At 33.7% G+C, this 23,999-nt stretch overlaps 1 protein-coding gene and 1 long non-coding RNA gene across 2 annotated transcripts in view; both read right to left on the reverse strand.

Annotated features, from left to right (window-relative positions):
- Positions 1 to 19,969, reverse strand: part of LOC136338856 (protein gooseberry-neuro-like) — a 104,645-nt gene extending 84,676 nt beyond the window's left edge. The window contains exons 1-2 of the mRNA XM_066281626.1: positions 19,653 to 19,969; positions 18,129 to 19,606 (exon numbers count right to left, since the gene is read on the reverse strand). Coding sequence (XP_066137723.1) covers positions 18,129 to 18,135 — 7 coding nt within the window. The 5' untranslated portion in view covers positions 18,136 to 19,606; positions 19,653 to 19,969. The remainder of the gene's footprint in view (positions 1 to 18,128; positions 19,607 to 19,652) is intronic.
- Positions 14,266 to 17,387, reverse strand: LOC136338888 (uncharacterized). Its single transcript, XR_010732030.1, has 3 exons — positions 16,293 to 17,387; positions 16,097 to 16,238; positions 14,266 to 14,556 (listed from the first exon to the last, which is right to left on the reverse strand). It is a non-coding gene; the product is annotated as an uncharacterized lncRNA (long non-coding RNA).
- Positions 19,970 to 23,999: the final 4,030 nt, after the last annotated feature.

Here is a 23,999-nt window from a genome sequence, read left to right on the forward strand (position 1 = left end):
TAGCTGGGTAATTTTTTAAATTTTTTTCTCATTGAGACAGACAGTATATCGGTAGAGCTATTACCTCTCCAAGCAGACGTTTTTGTTTGTCTCTCTTTCAATATTTTTTCTGTATTATAATTTTTAGTTCTTCCGTGTTCACTTCTTTTATTCAATCATCTTTCCTGAGAATTTTGATACTTCTGGAAGATGAATCAAAGCCAAACATAATTTAACATTTTATTATTCACACTTAGTCAGAGAAAGAATGCTAATAAAGCAGGCACCCTTACGCATTTGCAGGAAGTGATTTTACAGTCACTCCCTCCAAAAATGGGTAAATTTTTGATACCCTTTTGACCTCGACTCACATTTCAAAGCTAATTTTTTTTCTTAATTTTTTCAATTTATGTGCTTTATTTTGTGACTATTTGTGCTCAATCAAATCCTTTATTTATACGCAATAATTAGTTGCAATCAACGGAATGGCCGCAAAACAGATTTGCTTTCTAATTTCCATTTTGCAATTTTATTACTTACTCCATATTTATTGTACTTAATTCTGCGTATAAACTAAAAATTACATTCCTATTTTAAATTACAAATGATTTTTTTCTGAATTACTGCAGTTCATGCGGTGCGGAAGTGCTACATAAAATAACAAAAATACACCTTTTGAAAAATTGCAACAAACCCTTGAAAGTCGCAAAAGTACGAATCATTAAGTAATTTCCAAAGGATAAATTCAACAAAATTTTATCTTTTGAAATTGTAATTTAAAAAGAGTCAATTGAGATTTAGAAATCATTATTTGTTATTCAGAAAATATCAAATGTAATTCAGATATGGTACATTATTTTCCCATTTTGATCACTTTCTATACGGCTAATTTAAGGTGATTATTAATAATGAACGGACCTATGAGTTTAATATTATTTTCCGTTAAGTGTGTATTATAGTTCTTTAACGAACCAGTCTATTAATGACGGCGATTAGTGATCGAGCCTGTTTCATAAAGCCGCAATTATTAGTCGTTCATCAATATATGTCTTAGTTATAAAATTTTTTCGTCGCTTGCACCGCCAAAAATTGAAATTTTCACAAATCAGATTACAGGAAACTTAAGCCTTAATGGGGGTCATTAGTGTACAATTTTATATACATTAATAGAACTTTAACTTATTAATACAAAGTCGACAGAAAAATGTATGCATGATTTTTCATTCTTAAGTTAATTAAAAATCAAATAAAACTGCAACAGGCGAAAAATGTTGGAACTGACATGTATATTATTAATGTATTAAAGCGTTCGCTACGTTCACGCGTTAAAATGTCACGAATATTAATCATCGTCATTAATACACTTGTTTGTTAAATAACTATTTCGATTCAACTTGAGCTTTACATCGAATTGTTTAGGCACAATCGTTTGTGTTTTTCAACAAATTGATGGTTTTGCGGCAATAAAACGTCCCCACGGCGGGTTCTTACTCGTCTGCGTGTCCATGGCAAATCCGCGAGCGAAAATAATTGAGAATTCCGAACCCAGCTGAGGTACCTTACAGGTGTACACATAAAATGTGTTGTGGTACCGAAGAATTGTTTTAGTACCCGGTATTTCCGAGCATCGTGAAAATATTTCGCTTTCGCTTGCGCACATCGCAATAAGTATTCAAATGCACTGTGTAGTAATAATGCTATACTCAATGCTCGCCCCTCGTCTGTTATCCCTAGTTTCTAATGAGAGGCTCTAATCAGACAACTTGCAATGTCCGACCTAATTGCGAACAAAGAGAACCGAGTAATCGCAATTTCCCTTGGAATCCTTCAGACCGAGAAAGCCTCTACTATAATAATTGCTCTTGTAAAGAGAAATCCGTGATCACCTCGGACTCCAACTGATGCGCCCCTTTATTCTTCAAGATTTATAGGCCAAATAAACCCATCAATGTCAGCAAGCAGGTTTACAGACACTATTAGTGTCAAATGATGGCCAATTCTGCTACCGAATTTTTCGAAACTGCTTTATTGGTCTGTTCTGCTCTGTTTTCGTATAAAGGATGGTTCCTAATGTGGTTCCACGAAACGCTGCTTGATGTAGTTCACGTCGAATTCTACGATAAAGTTGATCGTCACGGTTGTACGTAGAAGTTTGGTGACACGCTGAGGCGAGAAGAATTATTTTTGTCTGTTTTGATAAATCGGTTTATTGCTGTTGAATGTATCCATAGACGTAACCAATAGGAGCAAAAATACCATTACACCAAGATTTTGAGTCAAATTGTTGCAATGATTTTTTTTCAGCATAAATCTTTCAGTACAATCATAATAGGTATACAGTGTGTCCAAGGTAATCATGTCTAGACCGGGTGGTCCCCAGGCAGAGAATCTACCTTCTCGACCTCAAATATTTATTCAGATATAATATACAGGGTGAGTGGGGAGAATCGCGCCAAACTTCAGGAACGTGTAGTACAATGGAAACTGAGCGTAAAAAAGCTCAAATGTTATTATCCGATTTTGGTTTGTTTACAAATTATGGCATAAAGAGAAAAATTACAATAAAATATTATTTATTAGCATTTCGGTGATCATAGAGTTCTATTAATAAATTTTCAAAACTACAACCATTGGCTTCTGAACATTTTTCACTTCGTTTTTGCAGAGCACTCTCTACTCCTCTGATAATCTCATTTCATTCTTTAATATCAGCTGCAGTATTAGTAATTCGCAAAAATGGTGCCTTTCGAGTGCCCACTTCTCTCATTTTTGAACCAACCAACACCTCCGAAACCTTTCGCCCAAATCTTACTTAACCATTACAAAACCATAAACAAACGCCATATTTGCATATTCTAAATTTATATCAATGTTTGGAAATTTGTAACACTTTAATTGAATTGGAAAATAACCGTGTTATCAGTATCACGAATAAAAACATATTTTTGCTGAAAATAGAACGTTAGGAGAAAATTATTTGCGCTATAACTCATAAACAAATAAAAATTGGATAAAATCGTTTATTTTTTTTTACATTTATTCTTCATGTAGAACATGCTGCTGAAGTTTAGCGCCATCCTCCCGACTCCCCCTGTATACAAATGGGATAAAAGTATTTTACCTTATAATTTCAAAGCGTATGAACAATAATTTTTTCTGAAATGTTTCTAAAAATTGCTGTGAAGGCAGTTGAGGAAACAGAGCCTGGACTGCTTTTCTTGGACATTCTATAAGTGGGACACACACTCCTAACCTCCTCTCAAATAAATGGTCAAATCAAGCAATTACAACGATTAAGGCACAAAGGCCATAATATCCAACACTGGTTGACCGCAAAACGTCATATTGCACCACAAGGTGTTTCGAGTAAAATGGCCAATAACTGTGGGTTGCAAACAATATATTTTTAAAAAGGTAGCATGGTTGTAAATCTAGAACTCTCAGAATCATAAAGTCGAAGGAAAACTGGAAATTTAAGCGTGAAGTGAATGGTCTAATTTCGGACTCCTGAATGAACAATAGGCAAATCGGAAACGGCCGTTTAAATTCGAAAACACAGTAAATTATTGTATCATGGCGGTTTATAATAGTATTGTGTCCGGTTCCAGTGCTACAATAAAGTGGAATAAAAGCATTTAGTGTTTTATAATTCCCAAATGAACTAGAATCGCCAAAGGGCCCTGAGGCCAGTTGAAATGGAGAATATCCCTGCCACAACTTGTAAGGAATGAAACACGAAGAGAGCTTCACCCAAGACGAACAGTAGCACTTTGAAACGTCTATTGGATGATCGATAGGCAAATTCTCGATCTCACAAGAAGCAGTCATTCGAACCTAATAAAAAAAGACATACATCTTCCTGTCATCAGACCCAATGGGTCTGATAATCCCGATGGTGTAGTTGACAAAATCTCACAATGGCGCTGACATAAAAAGGACAATGAGTCAAACAGAGGAGCTCTAGACCAGCAAAGTGCTATTTCTACCTATTCCGGTACTTGGGGGGTCCCTATGGGAGGCCCATAAATCGGACGTTTAGATAAGACTCGGATTTGAGTATTAGAATTTAATGAAACAGCTCACCGAAGTTTATATATTAACTACCAATTCCGTCATAACAAGTGCCTGCGCCCCTTTGAAGATTTTTTTATTTTTAAGAGCTTTTGTTGGCGCTGAAAAACTCAATGCCGCGGTTCTGTAATAACACGTCGAATTGCAGTTTCGAAAGCCTAAAATCTCTTAGATGTCTTTTTGAAAATTACACTTTGCCCAAGAACGGTTTTACTGTTACTTATTCTATTGATTTTACTTAACTTAGATAACACATTTGAGGTCCGAAAGTCTTACTCTGGAGCAGAAATGCGGTTTGAAGAATAGTGATCCACATAATCTTAAAAAATATTATTCCAAAAGCACAATAGTGGGAGCAGTAGTGTTAATCCATTTTGAAGTGTTTTTTAAGCAATTTAATTATGAAAATTTCGATATATTGAAAAAAATTCAAAACATTACAAATCGAAACGAAATTGAAAAGTGTTGTCGTAATACGTACGAACGAGAAAATCTTTTATATTGAAAGATGTTGAAGACGAGAGAGTTTATTGATAACTACTGCTTTTGTTATTGTTCAAAAACTTAATATATCTAAATCTATGACATACACTAACTATTCTAAATATTTAAAAAATACAATAATAAATGGTGGTTTGCTAAAGCTTGAGATAAAACCATCTTAGCAACTAAACACCCATAAACAAACTACCTGTCGACATTATTATAGATGAACCATTTACTAGTACGGAAGAATTAGGTAATTGAATTCCATCACTGACCTAAACAAGGTATGCCACAGTGTCAAAAGGGAACTTCTACCTTCTCCCTCCATTTGCAGCGTTTTTTTCGCTATTTGTTGAGAGATTTTAGTGCGACGTCGGCTCTACATGCTCCCACGGAGAAAAACTTGAATATTCTATAGTGTCGTTTTTCATTTCAAACGACTGGTTCAGATCTTATACAAGGTGTCTCGGAATTACCTAGCCAAACATCAGGAAGTGGCTCTACACATCAAATGCTTTCAAAAATTTAAGAGAAAATATTTCGGAAAACGCAGCCTGCTCTGAGGAAAATTCATTTTTTCATTTTTGAAGTCATGTTGTGTTTTATAATCTAAATGCCCCTACATTTTCCTTTGCATTGCCGCAGCAAAAATTCTAATAGTACCGTCGGAAAGCTACTTAAATTAACTATTTTAAACAATCATTGTGAGTTCATCTTAATTGCACTTTGTTGACTTTTCTAAAGGCTTGAACGTAAAACACTTTTATTTCTCTCTCTTCGTTAAATTTTCAGCTGCTCATTGCTCTAAAAGATTTTTCATCTTGTATCATTTCAGACTTCATGAAAAAGATCTACAGCCAAATACCTTTCTACCGTGGTGCGGTTTTATGAATTTGTATTGCTTTTAAAAGAGCGAGAGAGGCGTCAGTTATAGAAAACCACTTGTGAAAATAAAAACTGCATTTCCAAAAAATTTTTGGTACGTTAAAAACACTTGTATACAAAGATAATGTGGACACAGTTAAAAATTTGAATGAAGAATACTTGTAAGTTGTTTTCAAATAGGTGAGAGAGAGGGAGAGATTGACCGCGCCATCCGAACCATTCTTCGGAAGTGTGGATTGTATTCCCTTATAGTGTTCTGTTTAAAATGTTTTCAAAGTTTGAAAATACAGTTTCCCTCTGGGAAAGTAGTTTTCAATAACTGACTCCTCCCTCACTTTTTTAAAAGTAAGATAAGTTCAAGAAACGATACCACGGTAGAAAAGTACGTGGTTGTAGATGCTTTCATAAAGTGCGAAATGATATAAGATGGGGAATCATGTGGAGCAATCGACAGTTGAAAAATTAACAAAAAGATAAAATAAAAACTTCTATATTCAAGCCTCTGAGAAGTCAACAAAGTGCAAGTAAGATGAACTCACAATGATTGTTTAAAATGGGAAATTTAAGTGACTTTCCAACAGTACTAATGGATCTTTTATAGCGGCAAAGCAAGGGAAAATACGAGGACATCTAGATAACAAAACACCCCAAGTCTTTAAAAAACGAAAAATTTCATTTCCTCAAAGTGAGCAGAGTTTTCCCGTATTTTCTGCCTTACATTTTGGGTAATATTTGATGTTAGAACCACCTTCTGAAGGTTGCCTAGGTGGTTCAGGGACGCCCTGTATAATATTTTATAACATATTTATATATACAATATCTTAAAAACGCAAGTGGAGGAATTCGAGGGAGGAAGTTGATATCGATATCAAGTTTATAGTCTCGAAAAGTAACTGCAAATTTACTCTTTTGCATTTAAAATGATACGGAATCTATTTGAATGGCAAATCAATTGAAGCTTTGCGTTTTGAGGCCAATGCAGTTTTTCATTTGGTCCTTATAGATTATTGTAATCAAGATTGTTTGACACATCCACCTTTGGTTGGCATAACGGGTGATAATCTAAACAAAACATACCAACTTAAATTTAAATGGGTTAATCATACGTTCGCCGTTCACCGCCTTTTACGAGGTGTATTTTAAATAATCACGCCCCATTAAATTTTCATTAAACTAAAGTAGAACAAATATACAGTAAAACGATATATTTAATGTTTAGATTATGTTACGTTGCGTTTGTGCGCAGATGTTACACACGTCATCTTCAGTGCTAATGAATATCCGCAAAAGCCTTCCACAGCCGCGAAACGGGCTTTATTCAAACAACAATTACAAAAGGCCATAAAACCAGCCAAAACATCGCGGTTTATCCTTATTATTATAACATAAAACTGCGGAGAATTCCGAAAACTATAAAAATCCCAGAAACAATGGAGGCGATTAACATTCGTGTTGTCGGCGCGAGCAAAGGAGCGCTTGATCCGCGTGAAGACTGCACAATCACGGATCGATTTCAAAAATGATTGCACCGGTGCAAAAAGAGCCGTAAATGCACAAGGTTTTATTTTTCGGATGCACTTCTGCGACCTCTTTAGTGGGAAACTTTCGCGTTAATTAGTTTTAAGGGTCAGCATTTTGTTCAAGATCGTCTGGGCCATACTAAAAGCTTCCCGTTGCCCCATTTTCCCTGCCCCAATGCGATACTTGCACAACCGATTCAATCTCAGAGTCATATTTCATCTAACAAAGCATGTGTCGCCCCCCTAACCCTCGTTTTACAGCAAAAAGTCTATTGTCCCTCGTCCAATAAGGAATTCAAACTATCGTCGTTAATAAGTCGATTGGTAATAACGCACCCTTATGATGGGGTTACCATTGTGCCCTGCATAATGTGATTCAGAGTAAATATGGCGAATTCCGAATTGAATATAGACAGTTTTTGGGGGTAATGTGGCTAACGAAATGTGGCCAATTCTGATTTTTATGGATGTTATGAAAGGGATTTTCAATATTGTTTCATTTCTGGTTTCCGGAGACACTGAAAGGTGTAAGATGTGTAAAAGTAGCCAGCTTGCAAGGTTCGCATTATAAATGAGAGAAGCGTGTGCTGAAAATATCATTTGACGCTACACCCGCCGTTAATGCAAAAACGTTATTCATAGGTGGAAAAAGTGAACGGAAAGTGCGTCCGTTCGGGTTGACGGTAGGAAAAATTACGGATTTTTTTTTGTAGTAACTTACTCTATTCATATCTCAAAACAAGGGCTAAATCCGCTCCAAGTTGGAACATACTGTAGTAAAAAGTAAAAAGCCTTTTATCCCAAAGCTCATAGACCCCACCTCCCGCATCCAGGTGATCCTGCTTTGGCTTTCATGATGCCGAGCCGGCGAAAAGACGGCCGCCTTTATCGGTTCTTTTAGAAAATCCGGTTACGGTTTTTAGTTCCGGGGCTTTTTGCTGTGAAACAACCATCGCCATCGCTCAAGTATCAAGGCACATGTCCCTTTTCTCGAAGCCATGTCGAAGGAAAACATAAAACCGAATAACTTCCTCGATAAAACGGCCACCGTTCCGCCGAATTTGCATTGATTTCAGGCCCGAGCAGCTGCGACTCCACCAGTTTTACTCACAAAATTCTACCGGAAATTTATTAGTTTACTACATGTTGTAAAATAATACTTATATTTATGTATTGGAAGGTATATCGCACTTAATATTGATAAAATGCCTTCGCATTGCTCTTGGAGTAGGTCCAGCCAGCGCACAAAGAACAGGCAGTACGTAGGCCCTTTCGTCTATGCTAGTTCCGCAGATCTTGCGAACACAATAATAATTATTATCAACACGAAATTTAGAAACAAAACTATTTTTTACATATGTAGTGTGTCAATTTGAAAGCGAGCCATCATTGATATTTCCGCCTTTATAGAAAGTATGAAAATATGCAAAAACACTTCGATTTCATTTACAAGAGGGACAACAGTTAAGGCGGTTTCCTATCAAATTGCATGCACCCTCTATCAACAATCGAAACAACTATTCAAATCTGAAATGTAAAAGGAGGTTGAGTTTTACATCATTTGAGAGGTCTTTACATTACTTTTGCAAATGTATGTTTTTTTTATTGAAAAGTTTTCGAAAAATCATGCGCAAACCGTAAACAAACTTAGGTATCAATTGTATTGTAGAAAAATTGTTTATTAACGCTTTAAGTATTCAAACTGCTGTCCGTTATTTTCTAAATAATAAAAAAAAACTTCAAACTGCACTCTAACATTCACAAAAACTTTCATTTGAATTTACCTACACGCAACTGTAATTCTTTTTTTCAAACCTTCCAAGTCTTGAGACTGGATTTTATAAACAACAAATTTAAGATGCTCCCAGATAAGAACAATCCAGAGGTTTTAAATCGGGCGATCGCGGTGGCCACGCAATTGGTCTTCTTCGATCAGTCCATTTGCCAGGAAACCTGTCGTGTAACCAGTGTCTAACAGGAAGAAAATAGTGTGATGGAACTCCATCTTGTTGAAAGCGAGGAAAATCTTTTAGTAAAACGCTATTGCCACCCTTTAACTGACGACATAAAATTTACAATAATAAATAACAATTTAACAAAAAAACTTAAGAATTTCATCGTTCTTTTTTAATCAAACACTTTGACTCTTACGGTTTGTTCGACAAGTAGAATATTTAAATCAATGAATTTACAAATACTAATAAATAACTAAAAAACAAAATGATCATTTGTTCTTTATAAAGTTCTGCCTAAAAATTTGTAAAGATTGAAGCAAAAATTACAGCTGCGTGTAGGGAAATTCAAGTAGAAACTTTCGCGAATGTTAGAGTGAAGTTTGAAAACAGACTTTATTACTGCGTGGGAGATAATGAACAGCATTTTGAACACTTAAAACATTAATGAATAATTTTCCTGCAATGCATTTAATATTTAAGTTTAGTGTTTGGATATGGTTTTTCGAAAACTTCTCAATAAAAAAAAGAATAGGTACATTTGGAAAGGGAATTTAAAGACTTTTCAAATCACGTATAACTCAAACCTGCTTTCGACAGACGATTTTTGTGGTTATTTCCAGCACCGATAGAAGGTGCATGCAATTTTATAGCAAACAGACGTAAAGAATGTCCCCCGTGAATCCTAAATCGACGTGTTTTGCACATTTACATATTTTCAATAAGGACCGAAATATCGAGAATGGTTCGTTTTCAAATTGACATGCTGTATAGTTCGGGCCGTTAGTACGCCCAGAAACCAGAAAGAAATGAGCCATGGTTTATATCATGGTCTTGAACCATGGTTGTTAACATTATCCGCCAGTTAATTAAAATTTGGAATTTAAATGCTTTTTTCCCTCACTCGACAACCACAATACCAGGCACCACATCTCCATCGTTGCATTTACCCAAAGCAAAGACATATTCATGACAAAACCCCCTTATGATGGCGACCGTCCTGAATCGAACTTGTCAATCAAAATCAAGCAGACAAGGGCACCAGTCAAAACGCTTTAACACCATCGACAGTGCATGATATCAACCCTTTAAGCGAGCTTTCGAAAAGTTAATTAAGCTCGCCCCATCAACAACAAACTGAGAAAGTATGTATCACCCTTGGACATTCCCTAAAAATGTCTTAATACTAAATGAAATGTCGGATTAACGCGCCTCAGAAAGGACTTTTGCCACAAACATTGTCGCAGATAATCTCAGTTCTCGTCAGCAGAAATTAAGAAAAAGGTTCGAGTTATGGGGTGCTATCCCGCTGGGTTAATATGGTGTTTTATTTTGGTTTTTATTTCGTAAGCCTTATTGTAGGGTAAAAACGTGAAATGGACCGTTTTTGGTCCTTGCAAAGCCGACGTAACTGGAGGACGTAATAGGGTTTATCCATATCAAGTATTCTGGCAGACAGCGATAACACTAGTGATATAAAACAAAATGCGTTGAAAAATATGCAGCACTTGTAACAAGTATTGCAACTCGTTTATAATTTTTATAAACCTGATATTAAAAAAAAAAATGCTCAAACACCTATCTCTTAATGAGTTACCTTTCGTTTGATATATTACAATGAGCACCTTTCCATTTGAAAAAAGAAAAGTTAACAGGGGTACCTGGATAAGAGTGAAAAATTTGAACGTCCAAAATAGTGCAAACATTAAAAAAAAAAAAAATTATATGTATTTAAACATTTTTTAAAAATATTTGGTTTATCAAAGTTATAAACGTGTTGCAATACTTTTTACATTCACTGTATAAAAATTATGCATTTAAAACTAGTCGCAACATTCACAGAACGTGAATTATTTTGAAACAGTAAAAACTTCTTTATTTTTAATAGATTTTAAATAGTTCCAGCACGAATTTAGTTCAGAAATTATCAGGGGAATTCCTGACCTCAGAGGAAATTTCCATACTGTCTTTCGGAAGATTTAGGTTGATAGGTGAACGACTTTGAAGGAACTTAAAAAATACCTCCCGAATTTAATACTATACGCTCGATAGATGTACTAAAATATCTAGAAGGACCTAACAGGGCTGCAAGAAACCAATATTTGATGCACCAGAATTTGATTGGAAATTGAAATATCCATTACCACCCTGGATGTCGCTTTTCCCCGTAGGGACCGATAAGTCTATCATTAGCATCGAATATCTTCATACTGTGTTTTAAAATCAAGCTGATTAAGTGTTATCAGATTACGATTTTTCGAGATTTTAAATTACGTTTTATGAATGCTTACCTTTACAAAGCGTTATGATGAATTTTCAGTGAAATGAGGTTTAGTTTTAATCAAGGAATGGCCAACAATATCTTGATTCGTATTGAAGCATTCCAATAGAGAAAATTGCCCTCGTGGTGGTAACATCACTAGAGCAATATCAGCTTCCATAGATGTACTAATTTGCACGACGATGAATGAATTCCTAAAAATCACTTAAAAACCGACGGGTAGAAAGACTCTGGTTCACTTTCATTTTCTAATCAAAATCACTTGCACATAAAAGATCCTTCTCTTCTCCAAAGCTTCCCTACTTTTCCTGCAACCTTTCAAGCTTACATACCAATCAAACAGGTCCCGATAATTGCGCATACCAAATGAATTCCACGGATTACCTTAAGCATGTGCCCGCATCTTCAGAACGACATGTTTCCACAGTGTAATCGGGTCCAAAATGCTGTTAAAAAGCCAGAACTAAGGCCATTATTACGCATAAGACAACTATGACTAACTTACCCTTAAGAACCCTGGAGCTCAGACCTACGTCCTGAGCAACTGCAACCTCTAATCCCCATCGTTTGCTTTAGGAACACGTCTGTGATTGATCGCAAGGGTCGTTCCATGCCGTACATGAATTTTCATCCATGTTTTAACGGAAAAGTTAACATTAGAAGTTACATTAGAGGCATTATTCATCCCCCTTTTGTGCGTTTAAACTGGTAAAGAGAGATGGGTTGACGGGGGTTTGTGGTGGTTAAGAAAGGACGTGTGAGTGTTTAGCGTTCAGCTGCTGTGCTGCACGCTTCACGCTAATTTCGATTTGAATTTGGGTTTCTTTAGAAAGTTGATTAGCACGGGTGTCACAAGGCCACCCTGTTCGTTTGACGTCAATGAAAAATGCTGTGGGATCACAATGGGTGGACTCGGAATGAGGAGCTTGGTGTTGATTGTTTACTAAAATTCGTCAAACAATAAGAAGAATAATGGTCCTGACAGCCTAACGATGAGCTTCCGAAATTATTTATAATATTACAGGTAACTGATTTTGAGAATAACACAAAAAAGTTATTTAAAAAACCGAACCGTATTGTTTCATTTACACTGAAATTCATACCAAATTCGACGGCTGGATACCACGAAATCGGCCTTAGAAGTTCAAGTTTGAGAGTGGTAAACTGCTCCCATTCGTAGTAGTTTATACCCTTTGAGATGCTGATCATCTGGCAAATAATTGGTTTTGAATGTTTATTCATATTAATAAGTTATAGCAAGTTGACGTTTCCGCGGAAGAACACGATCAGATCATTCATTTAGGCACTTTTCTTGTCCTCACCAGAATCAAAACGATCCTTAATGGAACTCCCCTGCATATTATCGTATTTCTAGAAACTATCACAAAAGCCAATTCCTTTTAGCATATATGTACCTTTTGTTTTAGGGCTACAGAGCGTCAAAATATATTCGCATAGAGCAACTTGCAGGAAAGCTATTTTACTGTCTCCTCACTTTTCCCTATAAAAACTCCACTTTCTTTAATAGAACAGTTCGTATATTTTTCCATTTCAAGAAATTCCATTCAAAGAGAATGCATTGCCGCATAAGTTTCCAAGTATCCAGGATATTATTTATGAACGGTGCCGAACTTTAAAGGCTGATTCTTTAAATGATACTTAGACGAAAAGTTTATATAAACACAGATGGGTTGATGCTTTGTTTTCAAGATATAGTTGGTCAAACTTTTCTTTAAGCGTTTTTTTTGTAAAAATCTTAATAATCCTTGAGGCGAGTTTACTAAAATTTGACAGTGTTCTTCAATGTTATTATTTATGCCCTCTGACTTTAATAAAACCTTTAAATTTTTTCGCATTAAGCAACTAAAAACACCACTTTTTTCGCTCTTGAATTTTTGTTGAACGAAACACAAAAACACAACTTGAAAAAATTATATTTTTAGTGGTTTAATGTGAAAAAAATACGAAAGTCTTAAAAAAGTTGGTGACGTATTAATAATAATAATAATCATGGTAACACTGCCAAATTTCAATAAAATTGACAAAAGGGTTATTAAGATTTTTACCACAAAACTTTATTTTTTAAAAAGTTTAACAGCCTGTCTTTGACGAATGAAGCATTAAAGGACCTATGCTTCTGTAAACTTTTCATCTTAGAATCATCCAAAGAATCACCCCTTGCAGGTTGGTCGCTTATTTAAATAACACCATGTATATCTTTTATTTTCAACGACCTAGAAAGTCTCACATAGAGCAGCTTTCCTGTCCGTTTGAACAATGATATTTCAATGCAATGCTAAATAATCCATTTTAGTTTTCTCCTCGACATTTTCAATTGAATATTCTGCATATTATCAAATTTTTAGAAAAACAAAAAAACGAGAAGTCTCTCAAGAGTGTAGTTATCAAAAAAAGCTTTTATCAGCACAATTCTACTCGATAAGTGTTCAATGATTGTAAGTATTATATATAGAAGTAAAAAGCAATAATTAGAGTTAATACCCTTCCCTATTAGTGCTTTTTTGTTCTTTTTACCTTTCTCCTCTTCCATTATGTGGACTTGAAGATCGTATTTTTCTGGGCCATAAAAATGCAAATTTGGCGGTATCGGCTTCGGAAATTAAAAAAACGAAAACCATGGTGTGAACCAAAAAATCTTGACAGCACCTAATCGCTCTTAGGGATTGTGTGCCATCGTTTTTATAAATGAGGCCCATTTGTACTGAAATTGTTCTGAGGCCTAATATTAATTATCGAGATATACCATTTAAAAGGAATTATGTATGACCGCTTGTGGTGTTATCGGACATACATGCAGGTATTCGATTTTAAATACTCCCGCATATTATGCATCAGGTATATTAGATACACATGGATAGAAATCCGTAATACGTGTGCGGATAAAATACACGATGAATTTGCGGAACCGTGTTAACCATATTGGGAAAACGAAATTTCTTTGATAATGAAATTTGTATATTATACCAACATAAGCTTAAAAACGAGTTTTAGTGGGTTAAAAAGCATTTTTTAAATCGTTATTAAACATTTTTATTTTCACTTTCTAGACATACGTCATCAGATCTAGCTACGACTAAATTAGGCATTCGGGCATTTACAAGTAATAAAGGGTTATCACTAACAAATATTAAATAATTGGGGCTTACGCGTGTAACTATCGAAGGCATGAATTGGATAATTTCATTTTTTATTATTATTAGTCAAAGATTTGTTGATAAATAGCAAGCGGCTTAATCAACGCCTTGTGTTTTCAGTTCATAACCTTCTGAGAGTTTTTTTAATCATCTCGTTAATATTCTTTTTCACGTTTTTATATAGATTTTTTCTTCCAGACTTCTTCCGCACTTGATTCCAAAAATATCTAAAATTAAAAAAAAAAATTGTTTATAAATCAGTCGAGAACATCTTTAGAATAAAAAAAAACTTTTAGTAACTTCGATATTCGCTTTAATAGAAGCGCAAAGTGCTACAAAAATTTGGAGAATAACTGGAAAATTGCAAAAACACTACAGAGCGACGTAAGACGCCTCTGTTTTTAACATACTGTTTTGTCTACGGGATTTAGAACGGAATTGTTAAAAGTTAACCTCAAAAAAATTGGAAAGGAAATAACAAGTTTAAAACATAAAAAAGAAAGATTTCTTTCCTGAAATTAGTATTAATAAACATTATTTTGGTTGTACCCTAAGCCGATTTATCTACCTCCTCAGAAACCAATCGGTTCAGCACTCACACGGCCGTCGTTCGATTTTACGTATAAAATGCTAATTTTCCGCGTTAAAAAGGGCCGACCGACCCGTATTAATTACGCGGCACGCCACTGTATAAATTAGACACAACCACATTTCATCCTGTCTCATAAATTCATCATACGAACAAACGCCGAGCAAAAGAAAAATGAAAACTTTGACTGTTGAGATATTAGGTCGATTAGTTTAGTAAATGCCGAAAACGACAGATTGTTATTTCTGTTTAATATGGTCCATATATCGAAGTTTAAAAGGGTATACACGGTCAAAGACCATACGTATATGTTCATAGACATTTATTCCCATTTACCCACCTATTTTGTTGGGCTTATGCACTGTCTATACCCTGTGGCAAGTGATCTACTAGTCCGTTTGGATAAGACATAGCGTCCATAAACGACAATTGTTTTATTTATCTTTTCTGCTATTATTTGAGTTCTGCTTGCTTTGCCTAGGTTTAAAATCAGAATTTGATAATAAGTATATCAGTTAAGATAAAGTATATTTTTCAAAAATACATCAGGTAACTGTCCACCTTGTCCAGATTTAGGATAAAAACCCTTTCGAAACAGCAACAGGGTGTCATTGATTTGGTCGTTTTCATTGGCAATTTGATCACGTATGTTGCAAACATTAAGCGTATTTTAGTGCTATTCCTGATATCGAAATGATAATGAATTTCGCGACAACCCGCGTTTTTTAAACTGGTTACATTTTCCATCATTCTGTCTGAGACGAAATGTTATAGATAATCAGTTGTAACGTAAAAAACACAGATAGTTATATAAATCGTTTCATAAACTTTCAGGAAATTTAAAGCTCATAAGAACAAATATTTACTACATCGACTAAAGTTAGGTCCGAGATCTCTTCGTTTACAAGATACAGACGCCACTGGTTTAGGTAGAAATATTCTACCTATTCCAGAATATCCACATTTATCTCCCCACAGCTTGTCCCTAAAGTATCATGTTATTATCTCAAGCAGTTTTTGAAATATAAAAAAAAATTTAATAAGAAATTAAACACTCTACCTTGGAAAGGAGGCGATTTCGGTCCCAATTCATTCGATTTAAATATTTGTTTCCATGAACTGTACATCCCTTGAGAGTTTATCGGTATGTTTATAAAACACCCTGTATATTTACTTACATCATATGCCCCAAAAAAGTGTTGTCTCCTCTGTCTCGAATGTTTTTATTATGTTTTATTTATGCTCCTATTCACATTAACCTGACATAGACATTCCCTTGGACTTTGTTGGTATATCAGGGGCTTTTAATATAACTATTTACTAAAAATATTAGCGAAGGTCACCTATTATAATCATCTGCGACAGGAATCTTACCCAAAGATTACGTCTTGAGTTCGATTCTCAAGTCTCTATAATTTCCAAAATTTCTTTTTTCTTGTATAATTTGCACTTATACCAGAGAAAACACTTGATAAATATAGAACGGTGTAGGAACATTTTGTGTAGTGTTAACATTTCAAAGCCAAATATTGTTCAAATCGGAGCAACCAAAACATTTCGGTAAAAATTATTATGATGTGTACGAAGATTTGTTCATGAAAAAATCAGTGACGAATATAACAATTTTGCTTTACAAAATTAAGTGAAGATGAAGTACTTTAATTACAATGAGATTTGGTTTTCGGATAAGTATATGGAGTACACGTTTTGATGCCAAATATTTCTAAAACCAAAGCTTTTTCTTTTTTTTGGTCCAAAAATCGAAGTTGTTCGATCCAAGTTTTGACCGTGGTGTGTTAATTCTATATCATACACGTACTGCGATACCAAATTTGGTTCAGTTCACAGCATTCAATTTTCACTTAATTTTTCAACGCAAAGTTGTCATGTACTTTACTGATTTTCCCTGTTCAAATTTTTACACATCCTCATACCCACCACAAATATTTTGACCCAAATGTTTTAGTTGCTCTTATTTAAAAAATGTTGAACGTACTATGTTCATGTTTACATTTCGTATTCGAAATATAAACGTTCAACATATAGATCCTATAGCATTCAACATTTATAATATGTTTTCTATGGCATAAAAGCCGATTATATATAAACAACCTAAAAGTTAATAGTTAAAAAAAATTAAATCATACTATCTATGATTCCTTAACGATTTAAAACGAAGAAAAACACATTAGATTAAAAAAAAATGCATCAAGATGCTGTCGTTTTTAACCCTAACTATTTACCATTCTTGCCTAGATAATAGGTCACGAAACATTACAGAAATCTTTTCGTTAAAAAAGCCTACCTGCTGTACTCATGGATAGATGGCGCCAAAACATTTACAGATACCTTATTGTGAAAATATTTACTTATTTTAATAGTATCTAGAGAGAGCCTCAGAAAAAGTTACAAATATCTTTTAACGAAAAAGGCTGGACTACCTTAATGGTGTATAGATGGCGCTACACTAATTTTTTCAACGAAATGCCGAAATCGAATTACACATCTCCAATAAATTAATTCGGTATTCCTATGATAGTATAATAGAAAGAAATACTAAACACCATACTGAGATATACCATATATATTTTTAATGACACGATAAGTGGTTTGACTATTTTTTAAATTTGACAATCTTAGATTGAGAGAATACTACTGTTCTTCATTTGTCGGGGAGAAAATATTGCAGGGTACCCGGGGCTACCAAAACATGTACTCACTGAACAGATTTTATTTTGCTGAAAAAACCCGCCATGTAACAATATGCAAAATTGGAAAATGAGTCACCACTCCAGTCTTGAACTAAACATTTTTAATATTTTTGAGGATGCCAGTTGAAGAAATTTCGAAAACTTATTGCTTAAAAAGCCATAAAATCCAAAAGAGTTTTCAAAAATATCATTAAAACGCATACATTATAAATGCAACTTTGTAAATCTGATAATCGAAAGTCTGATGGTGTACAAGGCAATTTTTCACCAAAAAAATTAATAAGAATTGAGCGTGCTGATTTCCACGAGATTTGATTCCGTAGGAAGCGTGCAATACAGTATTAATAACCCACGGTAAAAACTTTAATCAGATAACTTCGATTTCTGGATCGAAAATATACCATGGATTATTCATCAAGAAAATTTTTGGCCAAAAAATTCAAATTGCGTTGATTTGGAAAATATATGGCACCGAAACACATAGACCATATGCACTTACCCAGCATCCAAATTTCATTGAAACCAGAACGTTAAATTTCACTTCATTTTTTAGCGCAAAATTGTCATATACGCCACTGACTTTTCAATGATCAAATATTTGCACTCATAAATCACACGTTTCAATGGAAATTAGTCATCACAAGCTAATTCTTGACACTTCTTTTACAGTTTGCACAACTTCATTTTATGCAAACTGTACTAGACCACCTAGAGATCGAAAATGGTACGTCGGTATATATATTTCTAGATGCATCAAAGACATTTCAATGTTGGAATCGTACTATATTCTTGGAATGAATAAAAGTTTATGATGTCAGAAATACCATAGACCATAATCAAGGAAATATAGAGGTTTAACTATAAGCTTAGCGATAGCAATCAAAGAGTAATAATAAATTAAAATAGTGGTAATTATATGGTGATTTCCTAGCACCGATTCTCTTTATTATTTTCAAGTATTTAAATTTATTTGATTAATTATTGCAATTCATTTGATTATCGACAATGTTAACCATAATGTAATTCTAAATTATAGTATCAGTCAGTATACTGAGAATACAATATTTTTTCTTAACAATAAAGATAAAGTCCTTGATTTGGCTTCAAGAATTGTCGAGATATGGAAGGAAATGAAGTCGACTTTGTTAAGCTTACAAAATTTCTTCGCGTTTTTATAATTACTTTTTTAAGCTGGTTGCATTAGATACATTATTCTGGGAGTAAAAGCTTAGTAAGATGGTTGACTGTTTTTGAGCCATAGTTGAACATATTGCTAATAGTACACAGAAAATTTTCTGTAATTTGTGATTTTCAGGACATTCCCAGATACGTTTTGTACCAAAACAAGTCGAAAATTCCTTAGATTTCATGAACATATAATTTGTGTGAAAATGCTAATATATTTCTTATATACATATATTTCAAATTGATCAATTTTAATTTGATATTTTTTTTATGCTGTAGTAACCATTTGTATATTATTACTCAGTTTGTTGCAAAAAAAATCAATGATCTTGTCCACCATTCGAGTTTTGATCCTATGAGGACTTGCTTAAAGACATATGAGGACTCCTTAATTCCTTACATACCTTATGATTGTGCCACATCTGCAATATTTACATACCTTAAGGAACTTCACAAGTTCCAAGGGTACAATATGAATCCCTTTCACAATTAGGAGAAAAGACATTTTCTTGCTCATCCAATAAAGGCCATATCACAAATACGTTCTAGAGGGATCAACCTACCCTTTGCATAGAGTAAGATAAAGTGGAATATCATATTTATCTATCATTGTACACTAATTTTGTTTTGGGCTTTAGAGGACTTGCATGAAAACATATGAGAACACTTTAGTATTTTAAGCACCCCATGGCTAAGTCGTAACTGCAATATCTCATTAACTTAAGGAAATTCATCAGTTTTAAAGTCATAGTGTCAGTCAGCTTCAGGAGAGAGGACAGTTTTTTTAACACTCTATGAAGGTCATATTAGAAACAGCTATTATAGAGGATAAATCTACCTGTTTTATAGGGCTCATAAAAGTGCAATACCACATGAATCTAACGTTGAATACTATTCTAGTTCTGTTCCTGGGATGGCTTGATCAAAGAGACATGAGGACACCTGAGTTTTCTTAGACATTCTGTAAGTGTGATATCAGTAATATCTCAAGATCTGTAACGTTGCTGATAATTGTGAATTCCAAGCATATTTTTCAATTACTCTATGTTCCACTTAGAAATTTAATAAAGTAATAACTACAAATATTTGTGAGGTTATGATAAAACGAACAAGGGAAACATCTGACAGACTTTAATCATTCTATCTCTCTGTCAGTTGTATGGCCCAGCAACCCGAGAAAAGAAAGGGTATATAAAGTATCTGTCTTCGTTACATATGCTGACGTCCTTCTCTCGCTTTCGTCTCGGTGTTTTCGTATTCTGTCTTACTTTCAGTGGCCCACTGGCCTACATTCTTTGGCAGTGGAATGTCTGGAATGTGGATATAACCAGTTCTTGGTAACTCCGCCTATTTTTTTTAGCTTTAGCGCCCCGAATGGAATGTTTAAAAAGCGGATAAAACCGGTTCGTGACATTTTTATTCCCGTTCTGGGGATCTTGTTCACCTTCAACTGACCTTCGCAATGGAACATGGATATAACCGATTCTTTACGCGGTTTATTCCCGGATTATTTTTTCAGGGAAGTGACATGTGTATATTAAGGGGAATGTAAGCATAGTTTTGTATTAAATTTTTTTGAGGACTAAAAAAGTTCTAAACAGTATTATTTATCTATACTATTTATACACAAAGGGTCTCTAAATGTAGTATCATAAATTCAACCACGTATTCTAGATTCCAAAATATGACTTAACTTAGGTCTTGAAGTTAATTTCTGAAATTTCCAAGAAGACACAATTTTCAACACGTACAGTGAATAACTTTAATATTCGGATCCCACGATATTTGATTTGACAACTATCACAATGTTATTCAAGTCACAATTAAAATTATGGGGAATAATATACAGACGGTGCAGAAAGTATTCGTACAGCAGATAATATTTTATAAATCGATAAATTTCGGAGATTTTAATGTTAATTTACTTTGCCAAATTGATCATACACATTGTTTCACATTATTATATTACGATTCCAAGAAAAAAGAACATAAACAAGAGTATCTCTAAGAGAATTACACCAAGAACAAAAAAACGACAGGAATAAACTCGCATAAAGTATTCGTACATAGCATGCAGTTGCATCTTCACCGTGACTTACCACATACACATTTTAAATTTAGTAAAATCGAAAAAGTTGGATATTAAAGGTAATAAAATAATTTTTTTTTGCAATGGTACATAACATTTTGATAGCTTCTTAGGATCATGGGACGTAAAAGTAATGAAACATCGGAAGAAGTGCGACAGCTGATTGTTAAATTACATAATGAATGCAAATCTTTAGTGGAAATTGGTAGAATAGTAAATAGGCCAAGATCTAGTATACAAACGATTATACACAAATCTTGTGAGCGTGTCCAAAAAAATTAACTGAACATCTAAGACGCATTATTGCGAGGAAAGTTAAAGAGAATCCTCGATTAAGTGCGGAAAAAATTGCTACGGAACTAAAGACATACAACAATACACTTATTTCTGCTAGTACTGTGAGGAATTGTTTGAAAAAACAAGGCTATCAAGGCAGAGTTGCTCGTAAAAAATATTTTATTAATGAGATCAATAGAAAGAAGTGATTAGAATTCGCTGAAAGACATCTTACCACCCCACTGTCTTACTGAAATCGAGTCATATTTACTGATGAAAGTAAATTTGAAGTTTTTGGCAACAAACGGCATTTTAAGGTATGAAGAAAAAAAAGGAACTGCGTTTAATAAAGAAAATTTACAACCAACAGTGAAGTATGGTGGAGGATCTGTTTTGGTTTGGGGCTGTATGAGCGCTACAGGAGTAGGATCGTTTCATTTTATTGATGGTATTATGAACCAAATGGTATATATTCATATTTAAAAAACCCATCTTCTACAAAGTGCAACAAAAATGGGAATTAAGGATAATTATATCTTTAGCCAAGACAATGATCCTAAGCACACTGCTATAAATACCAGGCTCTGGATCCTTTATAACACCCAAAAATATTTGAAAATTCCTCCTCAGTCGCCAGATATTAATCCCATCGAACATCTTTGGAGTTACTTGGAAAAAAAAATTAGAAACCACCCAATCCAATCAAGGGAGGGATTAAAAGTTGCACTTTTAGAAGAGTGGAACAAAATTCCTGAAAATTTTACAAGAAATTTAGTTAATTCTATGCCCAGAAGGTTAGAGGCAATTATAAAGTCAAGAGACTGTCCTACAAAATACTAAAACTGTTATTAGAGTCGTATTTGTTACTTTAAATTTTGTTTCTGACATCTGTACGAATACTTATTGCGCCTGAATTCGTGATTATTTTGTAGTTTCTTATATTTATTTAAATAATAAAATTATTAAACTTATTTTTTCTTTTAAAAGTATTTGTGAATAATACAAATAAACCCCTATATGTTTCTTTTTGTCTTGTAAAGATGTCCTTTATAGCATAAAATCGATCGTTTTTACAATTTTGCGCACTGTACGAATACTTTCTGCACCGACTGTATGTTATTAAAATATGTGTTTGATTAACATGTAACTTAATTTTTATTGAAATGAATACAATTTCTAACAACTAACAAAATTAAAATTAAATTAAGCGAACATTTTTGATTACTTCATCATGAATATTCGGACGCTAATGAATTTCTTAATTACCACGTACTAATAACCAATTTATTTTCTTTGTTAATATTTTGTGGAATAACTATTGTTATCTGTAATGACTCGTAAAAGTTTAGGCATATTGCTGATAATATTTTTCAAATAATCTGTTTAAAAATGGTCCCATTCTTGTTTTAATCCTTGTTTTAACATTTCTTTTGAAGTTATTTCAATTTTTCTTATTTATCGGTCTAATTTGTATCATAGTTCGATGGGATTGACGTCCGATAATTGGTGTGGTGGTTGTAATACTTTAGGGTAATTGTAAAGTAAATACTCCTGCACTAAACGTGATTTGTGATTGGGATCATTATCTTAGTACAATTTAAAAGTATCTGAATTTCCCATTTTCTCGGCATATTGATGGAAATTATTATTTAAATATTCAAATAAACATGTTTATCCATTATAGAATCTATAGAAACGAGTTCACCTACTCCAAATGTAGAAATACACCGTTATACAAGAATACTTCCATTTCCACGTTTAACAGGAAGTTTAATATTATTAATTTTAAATTCTTCACCCTTTGACCATCGAACACAAAAATGTTGTATTTACTTTCATCACCGAAAATAACGTCATATCACCAAGCGTCATACTTCAAATTAAACTCTTTCGCATAATTTAATCTTTTTCGATTGACTTCTCTAACAAATGTTTTTTTTTTCCTAGCAACTCTTCCAGCGTATTCATTTTCTTTTAATGCTCGGCGTGTTGTTTGAGAATGGATTTATTTCTTGTGTTTCTGAAGCGTTCATCTCTAATCCATCCATCCATCTAATTTTGGTGCGTTCAATGCTGGATTATTTTTAATTTTTTGAAGGATAGCTCTCTTATCACGCTCCTGCAATTTCCATAATTGACCCTTTTGAGATATCCTCTTGTATACCTTGTATACCTTTCGTGTATATCTTCTTCTCCCAATTTTTTTCGCGCACATCGATACTATTTTTGTTTAGTTATTCAAATTAATGCTTTTTTTATCTAGATTTTTCATTCTGGTAAAGTTTTGATTTCAAACTAGGTTTAGAATATATTTCAGTTTATTGTTCCCCAATACGTGGCTTTAATTTTTTATTTATATCGATAACGCACTTCTAAAACACATGTTTGTTTTAGTACTTGGTGTACATTGCACTTATTAATTTCTTGATTTTCTATTTGAAAACCAATCATTCTAATGCGAATACCGAGATTGTTATGGAGAATATGCAAAATTTCGTATTCCTGATGTAGTGAATTAAATGAATAATGCAAGTCACGTATTGGGGGGTAATAAGCTAAAATATCTTCGAAAGTAAGTCACAAACAAAAATTTTACAAGAATTAAGAAATTTAGATAAAGATACAACTAATTTAAATAATAAAACAATTACACCATTGACGTGCGTAAAAGAATAGTTGTGGAAAAAATGTGTACATAATCCTCCCTCTTCCTCATTATTTCTCAAAATTTATTAACCTGAATAATAGAAAATGTGCGTCTAATCGAACTATATATCACTGCAAAATTGAATTAAAATATGTTAAGATACACTCAAGTTC

This window comes from Euwallacea fornicatus, chromosome 4 (assembly GCF_040115645.1).
Source record: "Euwallacea fornicatus isolate EFF26 chromosome 4, ASM4011564v1, whole genome shotgun sequence".
Classification (NCBI taxonomy): Eukaryota; Metazoa; Arthropoda; class Insecta; order Coleoptera; family Curculionidae; genus Euwallacea; species Euwallacea fornicatus.